The sequence below is a fragment of the Mycena indigotica genome, assembly GCF_014461135.1.
Source record: "Mycena indigotica strain 171206Taipei chromosome Unknown Mind.scaff0022, whole genome shotgun sequence".
Classification (NCBI taxonomy): domain Eukaryota; kingdom Fungi; phylum Basidiomycota; class Agaricomycetes; order Agaricales; family Mycenaceae; genus Mycena; species Mycena indigotica.
In genome coordinates, this window is record NW_023503021.1 from 26,267 (window position 1) to 39,480 (window position 13,214).

General features: G+C 48.9%; 1 protein-coding gene across 1 annotated transcript; it reads left to right on the forward strand.

Annotated features, from left to right (window-relative positions):
- Positions 1 to 7,454: 7,454 nt before the first annotated feature.
- On the forward strand, positions 7,455 to 8,080 carry MIND_01430800 (uncharacterized protein; the record flags this gene model as incomplete). The annotated part of the gene is made up of 3 exons (XM_037370688.1): positions 7,455 to 7,521; positions 7,571 to 7,774; positions 7,812 to 8,080. The coding sequence occupies 3 exons, from the start codon at positions 7,455 to 7,457 to the stop codon at positions 8,078 to 8,080; spliced, it is 540 nt and encodes a 179-aa protein (XP_037212894.1).
- Between the last annotated feature and the right edge of the window lie 5,134 nt (positions 8,081 to 13,214).

Sequence of the window (13,214 nt, forward strand, 5' to 3'; positions counted from 1 at the left end):
TGATCGGACACCCTGGCCTCTCCTCCTCCTCCTCGCTCTCGTTCCTGGCCGCAGAGGGGACGATTGTACATCCCTTGCGGGCCAGGCACTACTCCTAACCTCCTAGCACTCCTCCCCAGTCCCCTTGTGTCGAGTTGGGCTCGGCGATGGCTCGACACGTCATTCTCGGTCACGTGCTTCCCACCTGTGCGTTCCTCCTACTGGGGCGCATGTTCCCCGTCGTCACGTGCTGCATGCTACGGGCCCGTCACCAGCGCCGGAGCGGACGGGCCGGGTCTTATCCGTGACACAATTTTCATTAAGTAACCTATAGTGGTAGCTGAATAGTTATGCCCATACTAGCCTTTTACTAGCAGATCTATAACTGATGAGCCTCTATGTCTATAACTAGAGTATATACGAGAGTAGTGGGACTGGGACTGGGACAATGGGACTCAAGTCCCACTTTTCCCGGTCCCAGTCCCATTCCCGAGGGCCCAGAGTGGGACTCGGTGAATCAATATCATCCGCGTTGATGGATCGACACATGTCGCATCACATCGGTTGCGGCGCCCGGCCCGCGACGGCCGGGGTTTTCCACCCGGACCCCGACCAGGGCCTTGCCCTGGACCCACCCTGCCGGGGGCTTCCGCTCGCCCGCGTGGCCGCTGCGCGCGGAGCGTGGGGGTCCATTTCCGGCGTGTTTCATCCTCTTTTGGATGGAAGCATGCGGATTTCAACAGGGTGGCGGCGCCCGGCCGCGACGGCCGGGGGTTTTCCACCCCGGACCCCAACTAGGGCTTTGCCCCAGACCCCACGCTGCCGCGGGCTGCCGCTCGCCGCGGAGGCCCACTGTGTAGTGCCTTAGACATCTTTTTTTGATTGATTTAAATTTTTGATTGATTCTGATTGTCTTGCTAGTCCTCGGCTAGGTGTTCTCGGCGCCCGAGAGTGAGACTCACCCCATCAAAGTGGGACTGAGCGCATCAAAGTGGGACTGGGTCCCATTGTGCGAGTCCCAGTCCCACTACTCTTGTCACTCCTCCTATAACTACTTAATGGAAATACATGATTGAAGTACTGTTAGGAAGATTCTCAAGAGTATTATTAATAGTCCATGGCTCCTGATCACCATCATATGATTAATCACTGTAATTAGTATTTAGTCATATAGAAGGGAATATCTGCTACTTCAACATTATAAGGTACATGACCTATATTTGCAAAGACTCCAAACTAAGACTTTACTATGTCCACTTGCAGTCCCAAGTGAATTTAACACTGAGAAGGCAAGGCATTCACTCATCAGTGGTATTTGATATCCATCAACCTTGAAAGATAACCATGGATATTGAGCTAGCCTGAGTGGATAAGGCTGGGAGGGAGCTTATTTGAAGGGTATACCATTCTACCATGATGTTGTCTATCTACCCCACTCATCATGTACCATCACATTAATCTATTGACTGCCAAGTATCACTGAATATAGAGTTGAGGAGCATTTTGCTGATATCTTGGGCCCCATGCATGAAATCTCATGATCCGAGTTGATATACTTCAACAGGATGGACTACTATAATCCTACCCATTGGTAATGCGAGCAATGCTGAATGCGGGAACAACTCCACAAATAAACAAAACACACAAATCATGGTTGATGTATTCGGGGCTCCATGGAAAGTATATCCATGCTGCAACCCATAAGAGCAACATGAGGGTGATGACAAAATTGGATAAGAAGTGTGAGTGTAGGTGTAGGTGTGGTTGTGGTAATGATGGGATCACTGATGATGGTGATGGTGGATGGTATGAAGAAGGTGGTGGTGGTGGGGTTGTTGAGTTGGGTGGAGAGGAAGGGGGTGTGGATGTAGAGGAGAGCAGGTATGACACACAGAGTATGCCTCTTGTAGTCAAACATACTCCCAACAACAAACCACTCCAAAATGAACACAGCCCAAAACCAGCACTAAAACCCAAAACAGTAGTGGTCACAGTCACAGTCACATCTGATATGTTTTTGATATTTGATATGTTTTCTCTTGTTTTCGTTGCATTTTCTGTTATTGTGCACAGCCAAACCACCAGCATCAAGAGCATCAACTGCCACACCAAGAATGGCATAAACAGCTCCAACATGGGTCGCTCAATCCAAAGAGGGCGACGTTCCATGAAGGTAAGCGCATCTGAGCATAGTGGAGTCTTCATCTAATCACATAGACCACAGGTTCAGTATGTCCAAGTGTTGACGGAAAGTCTCTCTCTTCATATGTTGTCCCAATATATCGTTTGTTGCCAAGTCCAAGGTCCGAGATCGCTTATCTTATCGTTATCTTATCGTGTTATTGCCATCAGAGAGGTGAGCCAAATCTAACCCAAAGGTGGGGCTACGATTCACTGTCTTCTAGGTACAAAAGCTGCTAATTATATACCTTTTCCCCTTGCTTACATCAGCAGGGTGCTCGGCCTCCACAGCGCTCCCCGCACCCTCGAATCCGGGGTTGTCCGCACTGCCCAACAGTGCCTCCACTTTCTGAAACATGCCCTGCCGCAGCCACCTTGTTTCATCTTCGTGTTTGAGGGTTTGCACCCCAGAACCCCGTTTTTGAGGGCTCGTCCCTCTTTCCTTCGCGTTTGAGGGCGCTCTGTGCTTGCCAGTGTGTCTAGTCGCGCCCAGTCGCGTTTCGGATCACTCCTCCGTGATCGGCCATCATCGGCCGATGATCAGGTCATTGGACTTTGACCCAGTGCGATAATCCTGGCTGAACGGGGTCTTTTGAGGCCTTTTCAGCACAATTCCATGCGTGAACGCGTGCCTCGCTTGTCACTATATAACTCAGGATGTATATATGCTAGAGGGGCAGGGGCACCACTTTCTGAGAGGTGGACCATTCCCTTACTGGTCTATGTGCTTTGATTTCTCAGATTCATAAAGGCCAGGACATGGTGAACTCATCATCTTTGCAATGGATAACACTGATAATGGTACTGTGAGAGATCCAGAATAGCTATGAGGTTGATTCAAGTGCTAGAAAGGTTCATTTGAAGTTCTATACTATCCTACGTTAAAGTCTTGTATCATACTTGAAATTAATTTCTGACCAGTTGTAATAGCAAAGACACTCTTTTCTGCTCTAGGGGTACCTACCCTCTCTTTAGCTACCTTCTGTAACACATGCCAGAACCACGGCTAATTACAGTACAGGCTCCTAGTAGATATCCAGATACCCCCATCCATGCATCTCAATGTCCAGTACTCAGCCTATAGACCCACTATTCATGTAAACTAGTTTCACACCTAACTGGTCTTTGAATGTCCATCCAAATTCATCCTTTATCAGCATTCAGACATCAATCAAAGTATGTCTGCATATACCTCATTGACTCAATTTGACATATTTTGATTCATAATCACCTGGCAGATCATGGCTGTATTGTCAATATCATGTGTAATAGTAGTCATATGTATAATGGAGAAGAACAAGCAATTACACGGATATAGGATCATGGAGAGCATACTACCTCTTAGGGGGACCCTTCTGTATGCTTCCTACCTTTATCTCATCAGTGATCCTGTACCTCTAAGTAAGTTATTGGGAGATTGGAATAACAGGATATATGCCATATATACAGGTATGTAGGGTGTCTAAAAATATGTGTGTCTTTCAGAACTATAATGGACATCCAGCCGGCTATAACACAACTTAGATCATGGTTATCCATGCATTCCTCACCCAGATATCATAACATCATCATGCTTGATCAAATTCAAAACAGAAAAACCACAGAAAAATGGTATAACAGTATATTTCAAAGGTCTGGGACTATGGTCATATAGGACCATATCAAGACAATATGACCACCTACCTACTAATGCAACAATCATCCGAATCCATAGAGAACTAGTAGAGATATAGCTAGATTAATAAGTCTGATGCACAATCATTAGATAGTATGGATATACTGATAATATCATATTGACAGGGATATTGACCCTACCACTCAGGTATCCTTAGTAGAACTTCACTCAGCTCTGTAGCCACTCTAGTTGTTGAGATATCATTTTATTAGTGGTAGATCAGCTAGTGATTGGCTAGTGTGGACACAACTAATCAGATGCCACTATAGGTTACTTAATGGAAGTTGTTTATATAGACAATATAGATAACTTTGGTTTGTGACGATCTGTGACATTCTCTAATGATTGCATCGTCAAAGGGTGGAAATTTCCTTTTTTGGAAACTTGTCATGTATATCATGTTGTGTTACAGTATATAACCATATAATATAGTGTCTGAAACTACCAGCTCTAGTGTCTATTGACAAAAGTTCCTTTTTGGGACACTGTGTAACATGTCACATAGCGTGACTCCGAGAGACTTGGCCTAGATGGCCTATGTCATATTATTCACCTTTATTCACCCCCCCTATATACTGGACTTAGCGAAAAATTTGCCTTGGACTTCACAATTATTCACCCCCTTCACCACCAATTATTCACCCCTCAGTAGATTTGTGGGCTTATCAGTGGCAAGCGTGCAGGTTGCCACTGATAATATACAGTGGGTTTTGGGCTAAACAGGTGACCATGTGGTTGAAGGCATGTCATTTCATAGGGGAATCCCTCTACATGCTTCCCACCTTAATCTCATTGGAGACCCCTCACCTCTAAGTAGGTTGTTAAGAGATTGAATTCATAGGACATATGTCATATATACAGGTATATATGATATCTAAAAATATAAGGGGTACCAAGGGCTATCATGGACATCTATTAGACCTGAATACAACTTGGATCATGATTATCCATAAATCCCTCAGCAAGATATCAAGTGATCATTGTGCCCGATCAAATTTAAAATGTGGAAACCAGGGAAAAGTTGTATAATATTGGAGTCTCCAGATATGGGACTACAATAACATCAGAACATTTAAAGCCTAGATAACTGGCTACCTACCAGTACAACAATTATCTGATTTCATACAGAATTAGTGGAGATATTTCAGTATCAATGGATGTGATGAGCCATCATGAGATGATATAGGTATACTACCAACATTATATTTTTGAGAGTATTGGTCTTAACATTCAGGCACCCTAAGTAGTGCTTTAATCACCTATGTGGGTTGTCTACATAGTAAGATATCACTGTACCAGACATAGATCAGCTAATGATTGGCCAATGCTAATATAATTACTGAGCTGTCACTATATGTCACTTAATGAAAGTTGTTCATATAGTCAAAGTATACAACTTTGATCTTGTGACATTGTGTGATGTTCTCTGTACTATTAAATGGTAAAAAAAATTCCTTTTTGAGGGATATGTCACATTTGTGACACTGTAGTTGAAACTAGTATCATCAATCTATATATAGTATGACATAATATAACAAATATAGTCAGATGTCATATAACAGTGTCATATCTCATAGTTACTTAGGTACTAGATTTGGCCTACAGTAGTACTAAGCATTTCCTTTTTTGGTAACTTTCAACAATGTAATCATAATATGTCACTGGAGAGAGTCAATATTACAGTCTACACGCCTTGTACTTAGTCCTGTCAACTGAAATTTCCTTTTTTGGCAAGCATTAATGATCTGTTAGCTGAATATTCATAGTAGATATTACAGCATAGGTTGCCGACTTAGCATTCAAGTCTTAGGCCCCAGAATCATTACATTTATTGCAACTTTAAACTCTATTTATTGCAGCATTAGGCTGTTTACAGAAACCTTTCTAGTTAGAATGCACACCACGCTGTAGCGTACATTCTAACTACAAGGGATGTGTGGGATTAACAGGTGCACACACGTCCAGTCACGCGCCCGGGCCTCCTCACAAGAAGAAGCACGGGCTCGGCGCGGGCATCATGCATGGGCAGGGGCATAATCACCAGTCCCCCATGTGCCGCCTCCTACCCGCCGAGTGCCGGCTAGCCGAACTAGACACAGCGGCGCAGCGAGGCTCCTCAGGTTTGGGAGGGCGCTCGTCACAGTGTGACTCTGTTTCAGAACAGTGTAACACTGTGACATCCTCTGTGTCATCCGTGCGGGCCTGCCTGGCGCCGCGTCCAACAGGACCAGGGTACAGCATGCGACCCTGCATGCAGCGGCAGCCCGGTGTGATGTGTGTAGTGATGGCCAGGTCTGGTTTGGGATTTTGGTTTGAACCCGGACCAGACCGGACTGAACACGCGTTCGGCGTTCAGGTTTGGCCAAGGCCATTTCCAAACCGAACCTGGCCCTCGGTTCGGCCAGGTTCGCCCGTTTTCGGTCCAAAAACGCCAGTTCGGGGCTGGTCCGAACCGGCGTTCAGCAAAATCCCGTTTTGAACCGGCCCGGCGTTCCGGCGTTCCGGCGTTCGGCCGAAAAGGGCCAAGAACCGGACCGAACCGGACTTGGTCATCACTAGATGCGTGACATCAGCAGCCGAGACCTCCGGTCTTGGTGGGTGTGGCATGGTTACGTGTATGGGTTTGATTGATTGATTGGTGGGTGGTAAGTCGCGTACTTAGATGGCTGTCTGTTCTGTAGCCAGGTATAGCGCTTGGAGGTGCACTGTGCGGGCTGAACCAAGGCCTGATTCCTGTACCTTTGTATGTTATTTGTAGTATGTAGTATGTATGCACTAGGGACTCATGTATGCAGGGTATTAGGACTGGGGCTCATGTGAATGCATACTAGTTCTCCAGAGTCCAGACACGAGGAGGAACACTGCAAATCCAAGGAAGGAATTTCATTCCATATATCTCATATCTTGATACTGACGAGCCTCCAGCCTCGTCATCACTGCTTAGTCATCATTGATCCGTCGGATGTGCCATCCTTCTGGGACCACTCCGGCACATATGTTCCTTTTTGTCCCTAGTTCCTGTTCCTGATATTCAGTAGCTCCTATAGCTTTTAGTATAAAAAAGCTTGTAGTAGTTTAGTTTCTCCAGAATAGTCATTCTCCCACTTTTGTCCACTTCTGTCCTCTGTCCATCCCTCTGCCTCTCTGGATTTGTTGAGCTGTTTCCTTTGGAGCAGTGAAGCAGTTTGGAAACACTTGCCATATTTAGTCACTTGCTCATTTGGTGAGCAACGCGTCATTTTGGAGCCCACCCGAGGGTTTTCAAAAATAGCTTCTGACTCCTACGGCTTACGGCCCAACTCATCCCGAACCGCCGACCGCGAACTCCGTCAAGAAGTCCTCGCTGCGCTTCACGACCCCTACCTGTCGGCTCCTTTCCTCCCTGGCGACCCCGACGATCTACTCGAACCCGTACCTGATTTATTTGCGACTCACACCAATCTCACTCCTCACCGACACGGAGATCCAACACTAGCTTGGCTATTCGACAACCCACCTACACCCATCGACGAACAAGACGACACCCCCGACAACCAGTCCCCGCCTGACTCTCCCACACCCAACCGCGCACCTCTCCAGTCCCACCACCTCGATTACCCCTGCCAACCATCAGCCCCTCATGGCTCCCATCCCTATGCCTGCTCGCGGCGCCCATACCACGCCTCGGTTCGACTCTACCAAGCCTGGTGAGCTGCGCCGCCGCCGACGACGACGACGAGTTCCTGCTCGCCCAAGCCGCCATCACCACCACGCTCGAGAAAAAGAAGGCGTGCTCACGCTACTTGTCAGTTGCAGACCAAGAACTGGTCGAAGGCCTTGACGAGTTCAGCGACGCCACCAAGACCTACGAGGAATTCAAGAAAGCGGCTTTAGCGCACTATGCGGGCAACGACGAAGACCACTTACACACCTTGAAAGACTGGGACGCGCATCTCCCGAGTCGGCAGCACCGCCCGTGTGGGTATCCACTCTGAAGCGGAGCTGGCCACGTTCTACCGCACCTTTGTCCATATGGGCAAATTCCTCATCGCCAAGAAGCGTCTCTCCGAAACGGAGCAAAGCCACGTGTTCCTGCGCGCACTGCAGCCTGCTTCGCTCCAAGCCGCTGTCAAGCAGTGCCTCCAAATCATCCGCCCAAACATCCACGCTGACGACCCGTATGAGCTGAAAGACTTGTACGAGGCAGCGAAATCCCACTGGCGGGGGCCCCATCCACTTTCCTGTCCACCACCGACTCCCTCGTAAAGCCCGAGCCAGCCCCAGCTGCGATGAACTCCGAGCTCAAAGAGATGCTCATGTCGTTGACCAAGCTGGTCACGGTGCTCGGCCACCAGATTCAGACCAACCAGCGCAACGCGGCCCAGCCCAAGTCTATGAGGCCAGTTATCACAAAAAATTATTTGCTTGTGGTTTGTGGTTTATGACTTATAGTTATGTTCACTTTCTGTGGTTGAGGCCATTTTTGTGCTTGTGGTATACATGGTTGAGGTTTTGATTTCCGTGGTTAAGGTTTTGATTTCTGTGGTTGAGGTTTCAGGGCTGTATTGTAAGTGTCTAGAAGCTAAAATTCAGATTTCCTTTCTCCCTCCCATCAGATTCAGATCAATTCATCAATGCTCTACGATAAGTTAATACTCTTTGCAAAGCTCCAAAGTCTGGACAGCTTTACTTACCAGGTGATTTATCTGGGGATCTTGCAGTTCAAATGTCTGAGGGCCTGAGGCTCTCTGACGCTTGGTGAGATCAGGAGAATCTAGATATGAAGGAGGTAGGTGCCTTAAACTGCGATAGCAAGATTGATGGGATTGATCGGCCATCATAATATCAATTTGTACGAGATTTAAATGTGGGTAAGAGGTCTAATGTATGATACCTGAAGCTCAAACATAATGAACATGACCATAAATCTCATAGCACAACCACAAACCATCAATTGAGAAGCAAAAACCATGTAGACCACACACCACAACCTGGTAAAAAAACCACAACCATAAAGCTGTACCATCTTTAACACCTCAATGGAAAGAGCACAGACTCCAATAACTAAATTTTTGTGGAAACTGCTCTTATACAAGTCTGACAACGCGCGCGCCCGCAAACCGGGTTCCAACCCGGGCTGCGGCTACTGTCGAAAACCGACTCACTACGTCGGTGAGTGCAAAGACGTCAAGGAAGACCTCCTAGCGGGGTTAATCAAAAAGAATCAGCAAAACCGCATTGTTCTCCCCAACGGCGAGTACGCACCTCGTTCCCTGGAGGGCAAGTCCCTCCGTGAGAAGGTACAGAAGTGGCACGAGGAGAACCTTGGGAGAACCCCGGCCGCAAAATCCAGCCCCAGATGGTTGTCGAAGTCGTCCCCCAGCAGCACGCGCACGCCGCCGAACCCTGCCTCTCTGCCCATCACCACCCCACTCACTCCTTCGTCCTGAGCACGGAAGAGCGCCTCGAGTCGATGGCCGTCGAGCAGCACATGCTGCGAACGCGTATGGCGGCGAAAAGAGAGAAGGAGGCAAAACCAAGAAGGGTGACGTGACACCCGCTGACCGAGACACCGCCGATCACGGAGCCAAGCCCGCGGGACCGGATAGCCGCCCGATCATCGCTCCAGCCGCTTCTCTCTCTGACTCCGCCACTGCCAGCGCATCGACCACGGCCAACGCGTCCACCTCAGACGCGGTCCCACCTCCCGCGGTACCCTTCCCCCGAACACCCATACGCAGCCGCACGCGACGCCGCTTACGCGCCACCTAAAGACCGCAACGTGGGTGCAGCCCCAAAAGCTCAGCCACGCGCTTATGCGCCAATCCACGACGCGCACAATACGAACGACCTGTACCAAGCCGTGCTCAACACGCCGGTAACCCTCCCGGCACGCACTATCCTCGCCAATCCGGAAGTCTCGGCACTTGCACGCGCAAATCTGACCCCGCGGCGAATCACCGAGAAGAAGGCCGCCGAACAGCTCTATCAAGCCGAACACCCTCTCGCTGGCTTCAATGACTGGGCCTCCGACCCTGCTGACGAACGCGAGACCGCCCGCGCCGCCGCTATCGCCTACGCGCTCCCGAATACGGCCACGCCAGCCTCCGCCGAATCTCGCGGCAAGCTCGTCAGCAGAGACGAATACGTCCTGCTCTACGATGTTGGCCAGCTCCCCGAAGACTTGGTCGTCTCGGCCAAAACCACAGCTATCCGCTGTGTACTTCCCGTCGTCGACAACCATGAGGCTATCGAAAGCATTGTCGACCCCGGCTCTCAGATCATCGCAATGTCTGAGGAGGTCTGCCACCGTTTAGGCCTCCAATACGACCCCAACATCGTCCTCCAGATGCAGTCCGCCAACGGCGCTGTCACCCCCGTCCCTCGGCGTCGCCCGCAACGTCCCTTTCCGCTTCAAGGACATCGTCCTTTACCTCCAGGTCCACATAGTGCGCAATCCGGCCTACGACATCTTGTTGGGCCGCCCGTTCGACACCTTGACTCGCTCGGTGATCCACAACTATGCAAACGACAACCAAACAATCACTATTCACTGTCCTAACACCGACCGCGCTGCCACCATCCCAACGCTTCCGCGCGGCTCCGCCCGCGCTGCCAAACTGGATTTTATCCAGGACAAGATGATCCGCTGGAAGCGCTAGCCGCGGACAACGAAATCGCGCTCGTGATCGACCACGACGCGCTCACGGACTCATTTCACATCTCGGCCTACAAATCACTCGAATCAGACACCCGCGAACACGTCCAGCTCGCTTATCTGGCGGCCTGCAACAACATAGGTAACTCCTACGATACCGTGCATTGCGCGCACTACGCCGCGCAACCGGCTTTCACTCTAATCGACGGCGATTCAACTCGCCCGTCATTTCCCTTCCCTCCATCTCACTCATCTACTACCAGTGGGCTAGTCCCCATATTCTCTATCCACAACTCTCAGCGCCTTCCGCGCGCACGGCCTTTTACTCCTCTACTGAACTACTCGTACCTGACTCACTTACCTCACCTTACAGACCATCTCCTTCTCCACTCTCACCACTACATGCTTTCGTACATAGCTTCCGCCACAACCCAACGGAACGAGAATCATGTACCCACTCGCCAGCCGCTCTCTTTTACTACAACTTCTCACTCGCTGCTCCCCACGACCATACGAAAGGCTGTCCGTCTTGTTCCTGCTTGCAAACGATGGAAGAAAATTGACAAGGAGGGGTTTGCCTTACCTGCGTGCTTCAGCAATTCGGAAATTCTCCTTGGTCGCCGCGCCTCAAGATATACTTCCTGCGAACGCAAAAACCCGAACCTCGCTGTTTCAATGTTCCAAAGCTCTTCACGGAAGGCAATCCTGTATCCCCAGTCCAGCGCACCGACTGCAATTGTCGCGTCTGTCCTGTCCCGCCCTCAGCACGTGCCGTCACGCGTGACTCGTCACCTCATCCGACGACTCTTCAATGGCGCGTCCTGCGGCGCTATCGACCGGTGCTCGTGCTGCTACGATATACACACATGGTGTCTATTTCTTTTGGCCCGTGCTAGTCGGGTTTAAAGCCTTCGCTGGACGCGTTTTTGCTCGCGAGTGGACTCCGGCGTGGGCTTGGTCGCGAAGCTGGGAATCTGCTGGGAGAGGGGATGTGGTCGTGGAGGGGGCGTATATGGATGTGTTTGTGGTGCTTTTAGCGCCGCGGATTTTGTGAATGTAGCGTTTACAGTACTGAGTTCCTTCATGTAGAGTGTTTCTGTTTTAACAAACAATATAGTATCTGTCTTGAAGGCGGTCCGATGCCCGGCGTTCAGCGGACAACTCGAGGAGGGCAACGTGTCAGTGGCCGGGCAGGATTTATGCTGGAGTACTTGCAGTGGGGAATTCTGCCCTAAATTCTATGGTCTCGGAACGCTTTAACAACGGCACTTTTTTCTTGCTGTTGCGTTAGACATATATTGAGTGGGTATGTAGACAGTTGCATACTATTGAATTACAGACAGTTTCGAAGGAAATTTGGACACCTGTAGCTGTAAGATCTAGGCAGTGCTTCTAGTGGCTGCTAGCACCCCCATTGCCTAGAAGGCTAGATCCTACTAGTCTAGCAACTGCTAGCAGAACTAGGCTAGATAGTGCTTACAAAGTCATCAAAAATCAGTATTGATACATCAAATTGATTAATATAACTAAGATATTACTATATATAGAAGTTTAACTCCTTTTCTTCAGGCCGATGATCCGGTATATAGTGAGGAAGGCCTGTATCAATTACTATCCTAATTGGGACAGGAATGATGTAGTATCATAGAGCCATCAAAAATTAGTGATGGCGATCAAAATTGGTACTACAGTGCACTGATAATGATAGATTCAAACAGGGAACAAGGACATTAAGGGTGAAGCTCCACCTAGTTGAAACTGGGACTTGATCTTCATATTTTGCATGGCATAAAAACAAAACCCAGTGAAAAATGTAGCTGCAAGTGACAAATATTGTTGCTTGAACTGACCGAGGACGGTCAAGATTCATGAAAAGGGGAGATAATGAGCCGTCAATATGACCACCATATGAAAGATAACATATGGACCCCATAAATTCATTTTCATGCACAATAGCTATGGAACATATGAAGAATCTCAGAATAAATGTTGCAAACCTTTGAATCAAATCTATATGCACCCGGCCACAAGATCTAGGCCTGCTAGGCCAGGGACTAGTCTAGACTCTGAACCGAACCAAGGTAACATGTCCATATTTGGCAAGTCTGACCCAGGACCTATATTAGAACCTTCCAGAAGCCTAAACTAGAACGTTCTAGAACCGGATCAGTGGATCAGGTCACATCATCACGTATTATGTAATTAATTTGAGAGTAGTATATAAGGAGGCCTGTAAAACCCTAGATTAATAGATTAGCCCCCCCTGGGTGTGCCTACTACCATTGTCACATCAGTCGGGTTTTGTCACACTTCACATATTGTCAGGTTAAGATAAACGTCAGGTTAGGTTAAGTGCAAGTGCAAGTGCTAGGAGAGTAGAGCCATATTGCTCCTCTCAAATTTCAACTCCTCACCCAACATCTGCTGTTTTCCAGTTCATCACAGTGAAAACTCCAATACAAGCTTATACAACATTCCAACTGTCAACTGATACTAACCAGAACATCTGAATCCGAGGGCCAGGTTTGGTTTGAACCCGGACCCGGACCGGACTGAAGCGCGTTCGGCGTTCAGGTTTGGCCAAGGCCGTTTCCAAACCAAACCTGGCCCTCGGTTCGGCCAGGTTCAGCCGTTTTCAGTCCAAAAATGCCAGTTCGGGGCTGGTCCGAACCGCTGTTCAGCGAAATCCCGTTTTGAACCGACCCGGCGTTCCGGCGTTCCGGCGTTCCGGCGTTCCGGCGT